We start from the raw sequence: 14363 nt of genomic DNA, 5'->3' as shown, positions 1-14363 counted from the left end.
CATGTGGTGCTGGGGGATTGAACCGCGGTCCCTGATGCTTTGCTAAGCTTGTTCTAAGTAGGTGCTTTAGACCACTGAGCCATCTCTCCAGCCCACTAACTTGTTTTATATGTCTTGAAAATATTTCTAAGATCTCTACATTTCAGTAGGTCCTACATAGACTTCATGGCTTGAGTTGTATCTAAACCAGCCTTTTTTAAAAAATCAGTCTTTTTTGAGTAGTTACCTTCTCTTTCATTCAGAAAGACAATACTTCTGGTTACTGTTCACATTATATCTAAATTTACAATTATGGATTTTAGTGCCCTGTACCACAAAGCTAGCCATTCTTGTTCAACTACCTACCTATGCTGGGTTTTATATTTATTGCTTGTTCTGTCAAATTTTGCTAGCTTTACAAGTGAACATTAATGGGGTGGGGAGATTGCTCAGCGGCATAAGCGCCGGCCTGGCAAGCACAAGGTCGATCCCCAGTAGCACAAAAAATAGAAGTGAACATTATTAGCTCTAAGTGTCCCTGCCACTTTAGGGTAAGTGTTCTAAATACATTTTCTGTGTGAGCCTTAATCTTATTAAGTTCAACTTATACACCTTATATGCCTACTGATCGGCACATATTGCCATGAAACATCACATATTTAATAAGACAGTCATTTGCATACTGTCATTTTCAGTGTGGCTTGAGTGCATGTATTCCCACGGAATGCTTATGGTATGATATAACATCTAAGAGCAAGGCACTTAGTTACGTAGCATTTAAGTATTTCTCAATGTTCTGCAGTAAAAGTTGTTGTATAGTTTTACTTGTTTTAGAAGGATAATAAGCAGAGTGTGATGATGAGACCAGTTGAAATTAGGGTAGAAAATTATTATTATAATTATTGTCCTGATCCTGACAGGTAAGTTCTTCCCTACTGCTGTTCTTCAAGAAGCTTCATCTCAAATGCGGTTACTGGTCAGTTGAACTTTTTTTTAATACCGTGCTAACTACATTATATAAATTAACCTTTAATTAATAATTAGTTGTTAATGAGTATATTTATGGATCATGTATTTAATTACTTTTTCAGATAATGAACTATTATGGAAAAGGAAAAGTGAGAATTACATTAGTAACAAAGAATGACCCATATAAGCCTCACCCTCATGATTTAGTTGGAAAAGACTGCAGAGATGGCTACTATGAAGCTGATTTTGGACAGGAACGTAGACCTTTGTTGTAAGTATGCAGTATGCAGTCACAGATCTGCGGGGACAGGATAAGCATAGCATGCTGTTTCCTATCCATGGCCGGCTTTTACTTTTTAACAGAGTATGTTAATTTTTCATTCTATTTACTGTAATGTGTATTTACATTTTTGTACTGTTCATATTAGAACTACCCTTTCATTCTTCATTAGTAGACATCACACATGATGGGTAGGAATACTTCTTTATTATTGAGAGTAAAAAATTTATTTTATGCTGTTTTTCCCTCAGTTTGAACAATTCATGAAAAGTTTTACTCTAGTTTTTCATTTTTAATTTAATAATTGCCAGATGTGAGAAACTCAACTGGAAAACTCTAGAATTTATTAAATTTAACATACATCAAATGTTCTAAGATTAAAAAATGTCTATAATCCCAGTTTATTGGGAGGCTGAAACAGGAGGATTGCAAATTTGCATGTAGCCTGTGCGATGTAGCGATTTATCAAGACCTTGTTACAAAATTAAAAATTTTCTTCTCAGCACTCAGGAGGCTGAGCATGAGAATTACAGTGAGTTTGAGGCCATCCTGGGTTAGATAGTGAGCTCAAGGCCAGGCTGAACTGCATAGTGAGAGCCTGTCTCAAAAAGGAAAAAAGAAATCTATAAAATTGCTTGGGATGTACCTTAGTGCGAAGGCCCTAGCTCAGTCTCTAGTACCACACACACACAAAAGCAGTGTCATTTTCATGTTGATGAGGCTACCAGAGATGGGACTACTCATTACAGTAATGAAAATTTAAATTAATAAAATCATTTTGGTCCAGGCATGGTGATGCATGCCTATAATCCCAGCACTCAGGAGGCTGAGGCAGGAGGATCATTGCAAGTTCAAGGCCAGCATGGGCTACAAAGTGAGTTCTAGACCAGCTTGGACTGCTCAGTGAAACCTTATCTAAAAAAGAAAAAAAGAAAAAGGAAAAAAAACCCCTTTGATTGGCACTTTATATACCCAAATCCCAAGAAATAGGAATGTACCCTAAGCCAGCAATTCTAACTCTGGGTATTTTTCCTCAGAAAAATAATCAAGAATGTTCAAACCTTTAATTATGATGATGTTCAGTGCACCTTTGTTTGTGATGGCAGAAATAGAGAAGCAATTTAAATACTAAACAAAGGAGATTGGTTAAATAAACTGATACATACTGTATTGTGCTTCTGTGTAGCTATAAAGTCAGTATAAATGTTGCTGTGAGTCAGATGGATTTTAATATAATAGATTTTAAAGCATGGGGGTTGAGCTGGTGAGATGGCTCAGTGGTCTAAAGCACCTACTTAGAACAAGCTTAACAAAGCAGAGGGACCGCGGTTCAATCCCCCAGCACCACATGCCAGCCAGCCCTGCCCCCTGGTGGGCTGAGCTGGCCACACACACATACACACACACAAGTAAATAAATAAATAAATTTTTAAAAAAATAAAATAAAATAAAGCATGGGGGTCAGTGAGATAGCTCAGCAGACTAAAGCGCCTGCTTAGGCAAGCTTAGGCAAATGCAGGGACCGTAATTCGATCCCTGGCACCACATGCTGCGCCAGCCCTGCCCCTGGGCTGAACCAGCCACACACACACACACACACACACACACACACACACACACAATTATAAAAGTAATCTTATTTTTGTTAAAAGTGAATTTATACAGACATTGTAGTATGTGTACTAATTTTTTACATATACATAGTAGTATATATAGTAGGATTTATTTATTTTTTTTTTTTGTGGAACCGGGATGATTGCCAGGCAAGCGCTTATTCTACTGAGCCATCTCTCCGGCCCCTAGTAAGATATTAATAGTTGTCTTTGAGTGGGTATAGTGTGAATTTCTACATTTTTACTGTTTATTGAAGTACTGGGATTGAACACATAGTCTTTGCATTCAGCTGCATCCCCAGCCATCTTTTATGGCATGGAGAATTCCCAGAACTGTGGGCCAAACAGCACCACCCCCATGTGGAAAACAGGCTGCTATGAGAAAGACAAGATGTAGTTTTGTTTTTTTTTCTGGAAGGGTCTACAGGATGTTCAGGGTCTCACTACTAGATCAGACTCGTAGTGATCCGCCTGCAGCCTCCCAAGAGCTGGGATTACAGGTATGCGCCACCACACCCAGTCTGACAAGATGTAGTTTGATGAGACGAACCCTGTGTTCAGCACAGTGGGGCTATGTAGCCTCATAGTGCAGATCTTGGGGAGGACCTTCTCCATGGCTCTGTTCCAACGCATCCACCAGACAGGGAGAAAGTGTGATGCTTACTTCTTGTTTAGTTGTCCAGGCTGGATTTAAATTTTTTTGTTTGTTTGTTTTGTTTTTTAATTTAATTTAATTTTTATTTTTATTTTACTTTATTTTTTCAAATCAAATTGGTATGGATTTAAATTTGTAATCCTGCTTCAGTCTCTCAGGTGCTAGGATTATGGAAAAAATGAAAAAGAAACAAACACTTAAAATATTTTCTTTTTTTGTATTATTTATTCATTTATTGGATACAGAGTCTCACTACGAAGCTGAGACTCATGGTGATTCTCCTGTCTCAGCCTCCCCAGCTCTGGGATTACATGTGCCACCATGCCCAGTTTTGGGGCCAGCACAACATGTGGTATGTGGGATTGAACTTGGGTCCTTGTGCTTGCCAGGCAGGTGCTTAGACTGCTAAGCTATCGCTAGCCCTAAAATGTTCTTTATTAATAATAACACAAAATATAAAATATCTAATTATAATACAGTAAAAAATATTTTCTGTCTGTATTAGTTGAAATTCTAATAACATTTTAACTTTTCTAGCAGTTAAAGTTTTGGACTCTGCAGCTTTGGCAGACACAGAACAGGAAAGCTGCAGTAACGCAGCTGCCTGCCATGCGCACACTCTAAGTTTAAAGTGAGGTTGTTCGATAGCACCCAGCAGACTTTCAACCGACGTTCTTGCTTCCCAGAGCTTCTCATCCATCGTAGACAGTGACTTTGCCCTTCCCGTTACGGCTGCTGTTCTGGCTCCCACTCACGGTCCTCAGATTGTGTGCTGTTTTTCCTACTCACCATCCTTGATGTTTTCTAAAGGAAAAATGACAATTTACAAATGTTTCGTACCTACAATGTGCCGTCTCACAAGGGTTTCTTTTCCTAAAGTAAAATGAGCACCGTTATTTTTCCCTTTGCCGATGGTGAAACTGAGGCACTGGGGGGCGAGGGCGGGGTGGGCACCGGAGCTTCCACTGTTGCCCCACAGTTCCCCTTCTGCTGCCTTCTTGGGGAGGCCGGACAGGGTGCTTGGTCATTACTGTCCTTAAGTCATTTTTGTTATACCCTGTCAAAATTGACTCCATTTTGTTGCCCTTCTAACCTCGCCGAGTTCCTGTTTTGTATGCGCCTACCCCTCCCAACTCCTCACCCCTGTGACCCAAGTCTTATGACATCTGTACCCCAAACTTTCTTATCTTAATGAACTCTGTGTGACTGCCAACTCAGCACCCCCCCAACAGGACCACCCAATGAACGAATGACCCGCTGTACCCCATGATTGCTAACTTCAGCACCCCACCCAACGGGACCCCCCCCCCCATGAACTAATGACCCTGCCACTTCTTCCTCTCCACCCCTTCCCTGTTTTTGTGGTTTTCAAGCTTAAATACTGACCCTTGTTAATGTTCGGCGCGCACTTAGGCACTTTGTGTCGGGTGTTGCCGCTGGGTACCAGCTAAAATAAAGCGTTTCTTTTAACTTTAAAAAAAAAAATAAATTAAAAAAATAAAGTTTTGGACTATCTCCATTACTGGATAAATAATGACTTTGGGTGGGTGGGGTTGAGTCAGGATTTTGATATGTCGGTGCAGTCTGGGATGGCCTTGAACCCATGCTGACCCTCCTGCCTCAGCCTTCCAAGTGCTGGGATTATAGAATAAGGATACCGTTCTTTCTATGGCCTACATACCCACTGTGTTTCTAAGCTTCTGTTCTACTGTGCGTACTTGTGTGTGTGAGTGTATGTGTGTGTGTGTGTGCGCAGGGTCTCACTACACAGCTTGGACTTGTAGTGATCCTCCTGATTTCTCCCTCCTTAGTGCTGGGATTACAGGTGTGCGCCACCATGCCCAGACTCCATTGCAAGCTCGGTGTGCCCAGGGGCGTGGCTAGTGTGGCATGCGGTACCAGGGATCGAACCCTGGCCCCTGCACATACCTAAGAAAGTGCTTAGTCCACTGAGCTATATTGCTGGTCCTTCCTGTGCATCTTCTGATCTCTCTATACCACTCACGAAAACCTCTACCTGATGTCTTGTGCTCACAGGGATCTTTTTAGGGACCTTGCATGTTCTGTTCCTTTCCACACAACTTCCATTCCATTTGTTAAGTATCACTTCTCTTTCTGCCCTGAATTGATCAATTGTCTTCTGTCAAAGACTCCTCTAAACATATGTATTTCCTTCAAAAATTGTCATCATTTCAGTGTGATTATTTAATAGCGATCTGATGCACCAGAGTAGGGGTTAGTAGCCTTCTTCTGTAAAATGCTGGATGGTGAAGATTTTAGGCTGTGCAGGCCTATGGTGTTTGTTGCAGCTGCTCCATTCTGCTACTGCAGCATGAAAGCAGCCACAAACGATATGTAAATGAATATGTAAGATTATGTTCCAATACATATTTGGAGAGAGAGACACTGTGCTAGATTTGGCCCATCTGTTATAGTTTGCCAACCACACTCTTAAGTTCCATGAAGGGGAATCCAATGTCTTCATTACTTTCCAGAATTCTTAGTACACAGGAGGAGCTCCAAAACTTGAGTAACTGTGATAAATATATGAATGAATAGTTAATTCAGATAACCTCTATGATCCCTGGTTTCCTTGGGTCAGGTTTTTGTTTGGGTTGGGTTGGGTTAAGTTGTAAGGTCATGTACACATGTGTGACTTTTACTTTAGGGGATCAAACCCAGGGCTTTGTGCATGCCAGGCAAGCACTCTGCTGCTGAGCTCTCAGAACTTTGAAAACCTCTATTGCTTCTGTGATTCTGCAAATAGCAGTCAGTTATGACTATTCAGGTGAAACAAAATAAAGCAGCATATAAAAATATTAGGAGGAATTTCTTAAAATCTTTTGTCAAAGAAAGAGAACCAAACTAAGACTCTTTCAAAGAAATAGACTACCTTTGAGGAAGAAGATTGTAGTTTCAGGACTTCAAGAAAAGATTATGAATTCATGATTTATTTTTTAATTATTAAAGGAAGAAGAAGGTCTTGTCAAGATAGTTTAAGTGCTGCACAACCCTCAGTGTAATAAGTGGACAGTGTGAACATACTGCGGGCGTGGAAGGAGCTAGACAAGGCAGCTCCTAGTTGTCAAGTGCCATGTAAAGTTTGAACAAATAGTAGTGTCATAGCTAAGTTCTATTTCCTTATTCACACCCACCTGGCTTGAATGATGTCATGGTTTTTCCATGTGGGAACCAGTGTGACTAGTCGTGGTAGGGGAGTTCCCCCCACCATCCTCTGTGCTACATATATGCAAATTAGTAATATTTGTAGCTACTGAGAAGTTTTCCATAAGTGATATCTTGAAACTTTTGTTAAATATTGATAGTATTTAGCTTCTTTTTAATAAAAAAATTCAATATATCTTATAACTGCATGTATTATGTCAAAATATATTCCTTTGCTATTAGCTGTAAAATTGGGGCTGAAAAATTCCATCTCTGAAGGTCAGGTAGACAGCATCCGTGAGTGTAGAGGATCAGGTATAGAAGGGCTGAGCGGACACTAACAGACGTGAGAGCCCCGGTCAGTGGGGCTACAGGTGCTCACTCTCAACTTATTGTTTCTGTAATAATCTATTATTGCTGGACCTCTAAAATGTTCATGAAGCCAGAAATTCATATATAGCCAGTTGGTTTTAAGTTTTGGTAACTATACAGATTTTGTTTTTTCTTTTTAACGTAGGCAGCACTCCTATAGGCTTCACAAAACATGTCTCTGGGCTTCAGGTTGTGGGCATCTTTTTACACTTTTTGCTTCATACAAAGTATACAGATATTAATTATTTAATTTTCAGTTTGTTTACTTTTTGGTGTTGCTTTTCTGTTAATATTTGGTATATTTGGTATAGGCATATTGGTAAGTTATAATTGTAAAATATTGTAAAAATGATATAGTACTATATGTGCTATTTCCTTTTAACAGTTCTCTAAGAAGTATAATACTACTTTTTTAAAAATGTATTTAGTTCAGGGTCTACAGAGTCTCACTACACAGATTGGACTCGTAGTGATCCTCCTGTTTTCAGCCTCCCAAGTGCTGGGATTACCCGCATGCTACCACGCCCAGTCTCAGTGCCACCTTTTTACTCTTACATCTTACATCATAGCAGTTAGAGGTACAGCTCATGCTCCTGTCCCCCTGACAGCATGGTGGCTTTTCAGTGGTAGATGTATGTTTGATTTCTGTAGTCCTTCTTTAACTGTGATGCAGTTTTGAAAGTTTGTTTTTTCCTTCTAGTTTTCAAAATTTGGGTATTCGATGTGTAAAGAAAAAAGAAGTAAAAGAAGCTGTTATTTCAAGAATAAGTGCAGGAATCAATCCTTTCAATGGTAAGTATATTTGATATAACCATTTCTATTACTTAGGTATGGACTTACTGTGTGACTTCAATTTCTATCCTGAGCTTGTATTTTAAAAGTGATTTTGAGTTTTGTGTTCAGTTTTTACTTACTGGCTTACACTTGTATCTGAGGAATAAAGCATATGTAAAATGTTCATTTTTAGGAAAAAAATCTAATATAGACAAGGCTTTCTGATACCACTAAAGAGTGTTACTATTTTCTGTAAGAACACCTCAGGATGTTTTGATTCTCTTTTGAGTGTGGCCTTCTTTATGCTACTTTCTACAGACAATCTAGATTTTCCTTCCTGAATATTGAATAGGTACTGTAGTTATGAGGCATTGGAATGCATTTAATTTTTTTTTTTTTTTTTTTTTTTTGAGACAGTGTCAGTGTAGTTTAGGCTGTCCTTGCGCTCTCTAGGTAGTTGAGGCTGGCCTTGAACTCATGACAATCCTCCTGTCTCAGCCTCCTGAGAGCTGGGAGTACAGGTGTGTGTCACCACATCCTGCTTGAATGCATTTAATTTAAAGGTATGTTCAGTAGCAAAACCTAATCCATATATGAAAGTGCAGAAATAGTAGAAACCACAAACTAGTTTCATAATGTATTTTTGTATATGGCTAGATGTTTACTTTTCAGTGAATTTTATTTAGGATAGCATTTATTAAACATTTATATGTGTAACACTATCTGGGTATGGCATCTGGTACTTTTTATTTAGCACTCTATATTGCTTGAACAGATAAATCCTGGCTTTTTATACTCCTGGTAGTCTTCATTCTAAAGTCTTCTGCAGCTACTTAAATAGGCATGTCATGAATTGAATAACTATAAAATTCATTAAAAAATAGATTTTTTTTGTCATATTTAAGTCATCTTTGCATGGTGGGCTTGTATTTTCCCCAGATGCGTAGTTTGGGGAAATGATAACTTGGAATGTACTCACAAACAAGTACTTTAAAAAAAAGTGTATTTGGTGCAGGGTCTCACTACACAGCTCAGACTCATAGTGATCCTCCTGTTTTCAGCCTCCCCAGCTCTGGGATTACAGGCAGGCAGCACTATGCCTGGTCTCAGTGACCAGCTCAGTGTCCCGAGGGCGGGGCTGGCATGGCATGTGGTGCTGGGGATCGAATCCTGGTCCCTGTGCTTGCCTAAGCAGGCGCTTAGTTTGCTGATCTATCTCACCAGCCCTCGGGTGTTGTTTTTTATAAGCTGTAGGATGTGTATGTCTTTTGTGTCAGTCTTCATATTTTATACTATTTAATATTAAGCAGAAGTTTCGTTTCTCACCTTAAGACTTTTTTTTTAAGTTGTGTGTGCAGTTGTTTTGTTAATTTTTTGTTGTTTTGGTTGTAATTTTGTTTTATTTATTTATTTACTGTGGCCTAGGGGCGGGGCTGGCGCGGCATGTGGTGCCAGGGTTGAACAATGATCCCTGTACTTGCCAAAGCTTGCCTAAGCAGGTGCTTTAAACCACTGAGCTATCTTGCCAGCCCGATAATTGTTTTTTTATTTTTAGTTTGTGGTTTTGTTGCCAAGGACTGAACCCAAGGCTTCCAGTTTGCTAAGCAAGCATTCTGTCACTTAAGCTAAATCCCCAGCCCCTTCCTCTTCAGCCTTAATTGTCAGAAGAGATTACTATGAAGTTTGATGTATATTTTTCTAAAAATGCCAAGATTTTTTTTTTTAAAGGATCATTTTATGTGTGCTATTCTGCTTGTTTTTTCTACTCAGTATTATATCTTAAACATCTCTCTATGTCAGTACTTCCAAATCTCTTTTACTTTTCCAGCACATTATTCTGTTGTTTGGGTAGACTAATTTGTTTATTCTAGTGACCATTTAATTTTTTTTCCATTTTATTTGAGAAGCTCTTTTGTGGTTATTTCTTTAGGATAAATTTTCAGAAGTGGTAAATTTCTGTATCAAGAGTCTGCTCACTTTTAGATTTGAACCATTGTCAAATTAAGGCCAGACTTTTTAAGAAGTCCACGTGCAGTGTAAAACAAGAAGATTATAAACAGTAGTTGTTATTTATTAATAAGCATTTCCTGTATATGAGGAAGTAAATGTTAAGTGTTTTGCCTACACCTTTTTATTGAATCATTGAACAATACTGCCTCACAGAGGAGAAAACCAAGGCTGTGCTCATATACCATCCCAAGATAGTCAGAAAATTTAAGTGCTAGCTGGAATTCAAATGCAGTTTCTTGATGCCAGTGCTAAAGACATTATGGAAAATGGGAAAGGGTTGTTTTTGTTTTTTTGGTTTGTTTGTTTGTTTGTTTGTTTGGTTGGTTTTTTTTGTAATCTAAAACCCGGAGTAAGATTAATACCATACATACAGATAACACTTAAAGTTATTTTTGGTGGAGAATGTTTTACATTTTTACATCATTTAATTTTTGTAACAACCTAGGAGGTAGATACTATTCGTGTATTCACATAAAGATAACAAAATGGAGGCATAGAAAAGTTAAGTAATTGGCTAAAGGTCCTGTAGCTTATGCCTTACTCATCATTGCATTTTATATTTTTCTTCTCTTCTTCCTTCTCTCCCTCTGCCTCTTTTATCCTTTACTTTTCCTTTCCTTTCCTTCTTTCCTCCCAGAAAATGCTTACTATTTAATCTGCTAAATTAATTTAATGACCTTTGGGTACTAAACTACAGTTTGAAATCTCTGCTTCTAGATGATTCTAATACAGGTGAACCTTGAACTACATTGTGAGAAAATGGTTCAACTTCTTAAGCATGGCATTCAGTACTTGATACTCTGCTTCTGTTCCAGTTTTCATCCTCTTCTGCCTCTGCTTATATACTTTGTTTTTGTCATTCTGAACTATTTATGGTTGTTGGGAAGCTATTTTCTTTCTTGCCACTGTGGTTTTATACATGCAAGTCCCTTGCATAGAATGCTGTGATCTGCTTAAATTCTTCTTCATCAGAAGAGCTTCCCATACAGAGCTGAGTATTCCTTCTGTTTTCCCAAAGGGCTTATGTATATTTCCATTATGGTTTGCTGTAACTGTTTACTTACATGTTTCTCTCTCACTAAATCATGAAAGTCTGGAAGGTGAGAACTGACTTCTGTGTGTATCTTTGCCATTTAGCCCAGTGTCTGGCACATGATTATGGTTTAGTTACATTTTTTTGCATTTAATAATAAAATTTATTTTTTCCAAATGTACACCTGGTTGAACCTATTCATCATGCATCTTCACCAGCAGCAGGGACATCTCCACCCTTAGTATTTCTGGTATAAATAACTTGATTTCTGTGCTTTGAGACCAGCTTGATAAGCCCTTTACTCCTGAAGGACTGCTCTGGCCAGTGCTCCATGGATCTTCAGTCTCTCAGAGACCACAGCAGGCGTTATAAGTTTATAGTTGGGAATTTCCTTACAGTTTGTCGTAAGTAGCTTTATCGAACATAACCAGGTTGTTGAGCTTGTCCCGAACTTTGCATTTGGACCACTTCTTTTTGGCCTTGCCCCCAGATTTGTTCACTGGGTCTTTGTCTTTCTTGGCTGACTTTCTGGCATCTTTCTTCTTGTCATCTTTGGGTGGCATCGCAGAGCCCCAAGAGCAGCTCCCATCAAGACGTTGACAGATTTAATTACATTTTGTTAAAAGATAAAGTAGGGGCTGGAGAGATGGCTCAGCAGTCTAAGCACCTGTCTGACAAGCACAAGGACCTGGGTTTAATCCCCAGTACCGCATGCCTTACTGGCCCTGAAACCGGGTGTGGTGGTGCACACTTGTAATCCCTGTGTTGGGGAGGCTGAGACAAGAGGATCACTACGAGTCTGAACCATGTAGTGAGACCCTATATCTGATAAATAAATTTTTTGAAAAAGAATTTAACACAAGAAAAAAATAGACCTATGTATGAATGAACATGCTTTATTTGTATTTGTCTACCAAAAATATACAAGTTGTTTTTCTTACTCCAAATTCTCCAAAAGCCTTTTCTGTTCTCTTAAACCCAAGGTAGTATTCTCTTAGTTTGTATCTGCTGGATAATTTAATTCCTCAGTGACTGGCTTCTGAGATGAATTTGATGCTCCTTTTATTATGAGATGATGGAGAACTTGCATGTAAGTGGAGAGACAGGTTCGGCAAAGATGTCATTATCTCTCAAATTGATATAGATTCAGCACAATCCAAACCAAATACCAGCAAAATTTTTTAATTAATACGAGAGTATAATTCAAAACAGGAATAGAATACTTTATAGAAGAGGGATAGTGATAAGAAACTGACCTTATCAGATACGGGTATAAAAAAAAATATACAGGTATTTATAAAGTAATAGTATTGAGGTAAGGCTAGACACATTGACTAGTAGAGTAAAATTGAGTGCCTAGAAACAGACCTAAGAAAATAAGACAGTTTAGTGTGTGAAAGCAGTGGCATGTTAGAATAAGAACAAAGGAGAAAATGTTTGAAGAGGAGAAAAGAGAAAAAAGTTGGGGAAAATAGTTAAATTGGATTCCCAACCTCACACCTTATATGCAAATCAACCAACGATGGGTTAAAGTTTTGTTTTGTTTTTAACCAGTAAGACTTTTTATTCATTATATTTTCCCAAGGAAAGGAGAAGGGAAGGAAAAGTCAGCACACTTGTTACAAAATGATTAGAAAATAGGAAAGAAAGTATAGCGGGGTACAACAAAATCAGTCATCAAACAGACACCCCAGTGAAGGGGTCACCAAAGCCCAAGGGGCCTTGGTCCTGGCAGTTCAGGAATGAGGTGAAGGGTTCAGGGAAAGAACAGACAGGTATATACTTTGCCACCCTCCACCCTCCATCCCTCTCCATAAATTCAAGATTTCACACAAAGCTTTGGTTTCTAGCAGTAAACATGGAGTTACATTCGTCTGTCTCCTATCAAACAATCTTGAGGCTACTTTGACATAAGTTTCTTTTTTTTTTTTTTTTTTTTTTTGCGGAACTGGGGATTGAACTCAGGCCCTTGTGCTTGCCAGGGAAGCGCTTATTCCACTGAGCCATCTCCCTAGCCCCTGACATAAGTTTCTTACACCTACATAAATAAAAGTTCCTGAGTGATTTGAATATACATTCATGCTCCCTGTCCTGGTCTCCTGATCCCATTTGCTTCTCTAGGATTACAAACTGAGTAGGTTTGATCCATCCAAACAGCACGTGTTTGGCATGAATTGCATCCAATAACAGTCTTGACTCAGGGAACAAGGGGTAGGGGGTCCTTGCTCCTTCAGGATTTCCACCTAAGTCATCTAAGAGTTGCAGAGATACTTTAAAAATTAAGTAGATATGTGTGTGGGTGTTTAGATTTTCTTCCGGAAGAGAAGAAGGTTTTAGGACAGATTTAGTCCCACATAGGAAACAAGAGAAAAGGGACTACAAAAGATGGTTCAAGAGCCCCACTTCAAAAAGAGCTTCCCTCAACTTATTTCTCAGATCCTTTTGCCTGGTGTAGAACCTTCAGTCAAAGATGCTTTGGCTATTTTTCTCTCAATACAAAAAGAATTTTGTAAACAATAAAACCCCAAAAGAACATAGAGAAAAGACTAACACATATTTACACAAACTAGGTCACCTAGCAATCACCAACTCAGAGACTCAGCAAAAGTCCTACAAAGCCCAGACAAATACAGTAATTAAGAGGGGGCCAGAATTTGGGGGAGACAAGAAACCAGGATCAGACACATACTACCCAATGTGTTCTATTGCATTTGTCCCGTCTCAACACAGTGAGGTAGGTCTGCAGTGATCTCACAGCATGTAAACGAACCCCCCTTTCCTTTTTAGCTATCAAGACACTATTCATCACTACTGCAGCAGGGCAGGACACTGGCTCCTGGGACCACAGAGGCCCTCTTACGGTTCTCTCTGGAAGCCAAGAATGTTGAATGGTTCATAATTTTAGTCCTTGCTTCTTCATATAGCCATTCCTGCCCAGCACAGAATGGGCACAAGGGTATTGGTCTTAAAACTCAGCCTTACCAACTCACACACACACCCTGTTGTGCATTGTCAAGCTAGGCTTATCTCTCTAGCTTAGGATGGATCAGATATGTAAAGCAAGCCCCATACCCCTAGGATTAGACAACAATTATCACATTACCTAACCTCGGCTTTTCTGAGCTTTTTACCTGGCCCAGCCTCTCCTAACTTCTCTGCACCACCTTTTCTACTTAGACTAATTTCCAATCTTCCAGTCGAAGTTCAAGTTGTGGGGCAACCCCTTTAAAATCTAGTCTCCTATCAAACATTTTTAAGGTGGAGGGGGTTTCAAAGGGTATTATGGCAGAAGATTCAACTCTAATTGGCAGAAATGAGGTAGTTCACTTGAAAGGTTATGCACTCCAAATGTTTGCTCTCTGTAGTGATAAAAACAAAAAGTATTCCTGCTGCGCAGACCTGCAGCTGCTGCCGACTTATCCCTGAGATTGCTCATGTACCTGAGAACACAATGCAGAAATGAAGGCCTTAGATTAAAATATACAAAAATACAAAGCCAGAATATTTATATTA

At 39.0% G+C, this 14363-nt stretch overlaps 1 protein-coding gene and 1 pseudogene across 2 annotated transcripts in view; one reads left to right on the top strand and one right to left on the bottom strand.

The window, feature by feature from the left end:
* Positions 1-14363, top strand: part of Rel (REL proto-oncogene, NF-kB subunit) — a 43593-nt gene that overhangs the window by 14273 nt on the left and 14957 nt on the right. For both annotated transcript variants that reach the window (XM_023720865.1, XM_023720864.1), the window contains exons 3-4: positions 1071-1219; positions 7734-7825. In XM_023720865.1, coding sequence (XP_023576633.1) covers positions 1071-1219; positions 7734-7825 — 241 coding nt within the window. The remainder of the gene's footprint in view (positions 1-1070; positions 1220-7733; positions 7826-14363) is intronic.
* On the bottom strand, positions 11052-11413 carry LOC101580643 (annotated as a pseudogene).

The sequence above is a fragment of the Octodon degus genome, unplaced genomic scaffold, assembly GCF_000260255.1.
Source record: "Octodon degus isolate 3935 unplaced genomic scaffold, OctDeg1.0 scaffold00078, whole genome shotgun sequence".
Lineage (NCBI taxonomy): Eukaryota > Metazoa > Chordata > Mammalia > Rodentia > Octodontidae > Octodon > Octodon degus.
This window is presented reverse-complemented; position numbering and strand designations above follow the sequence as displayed.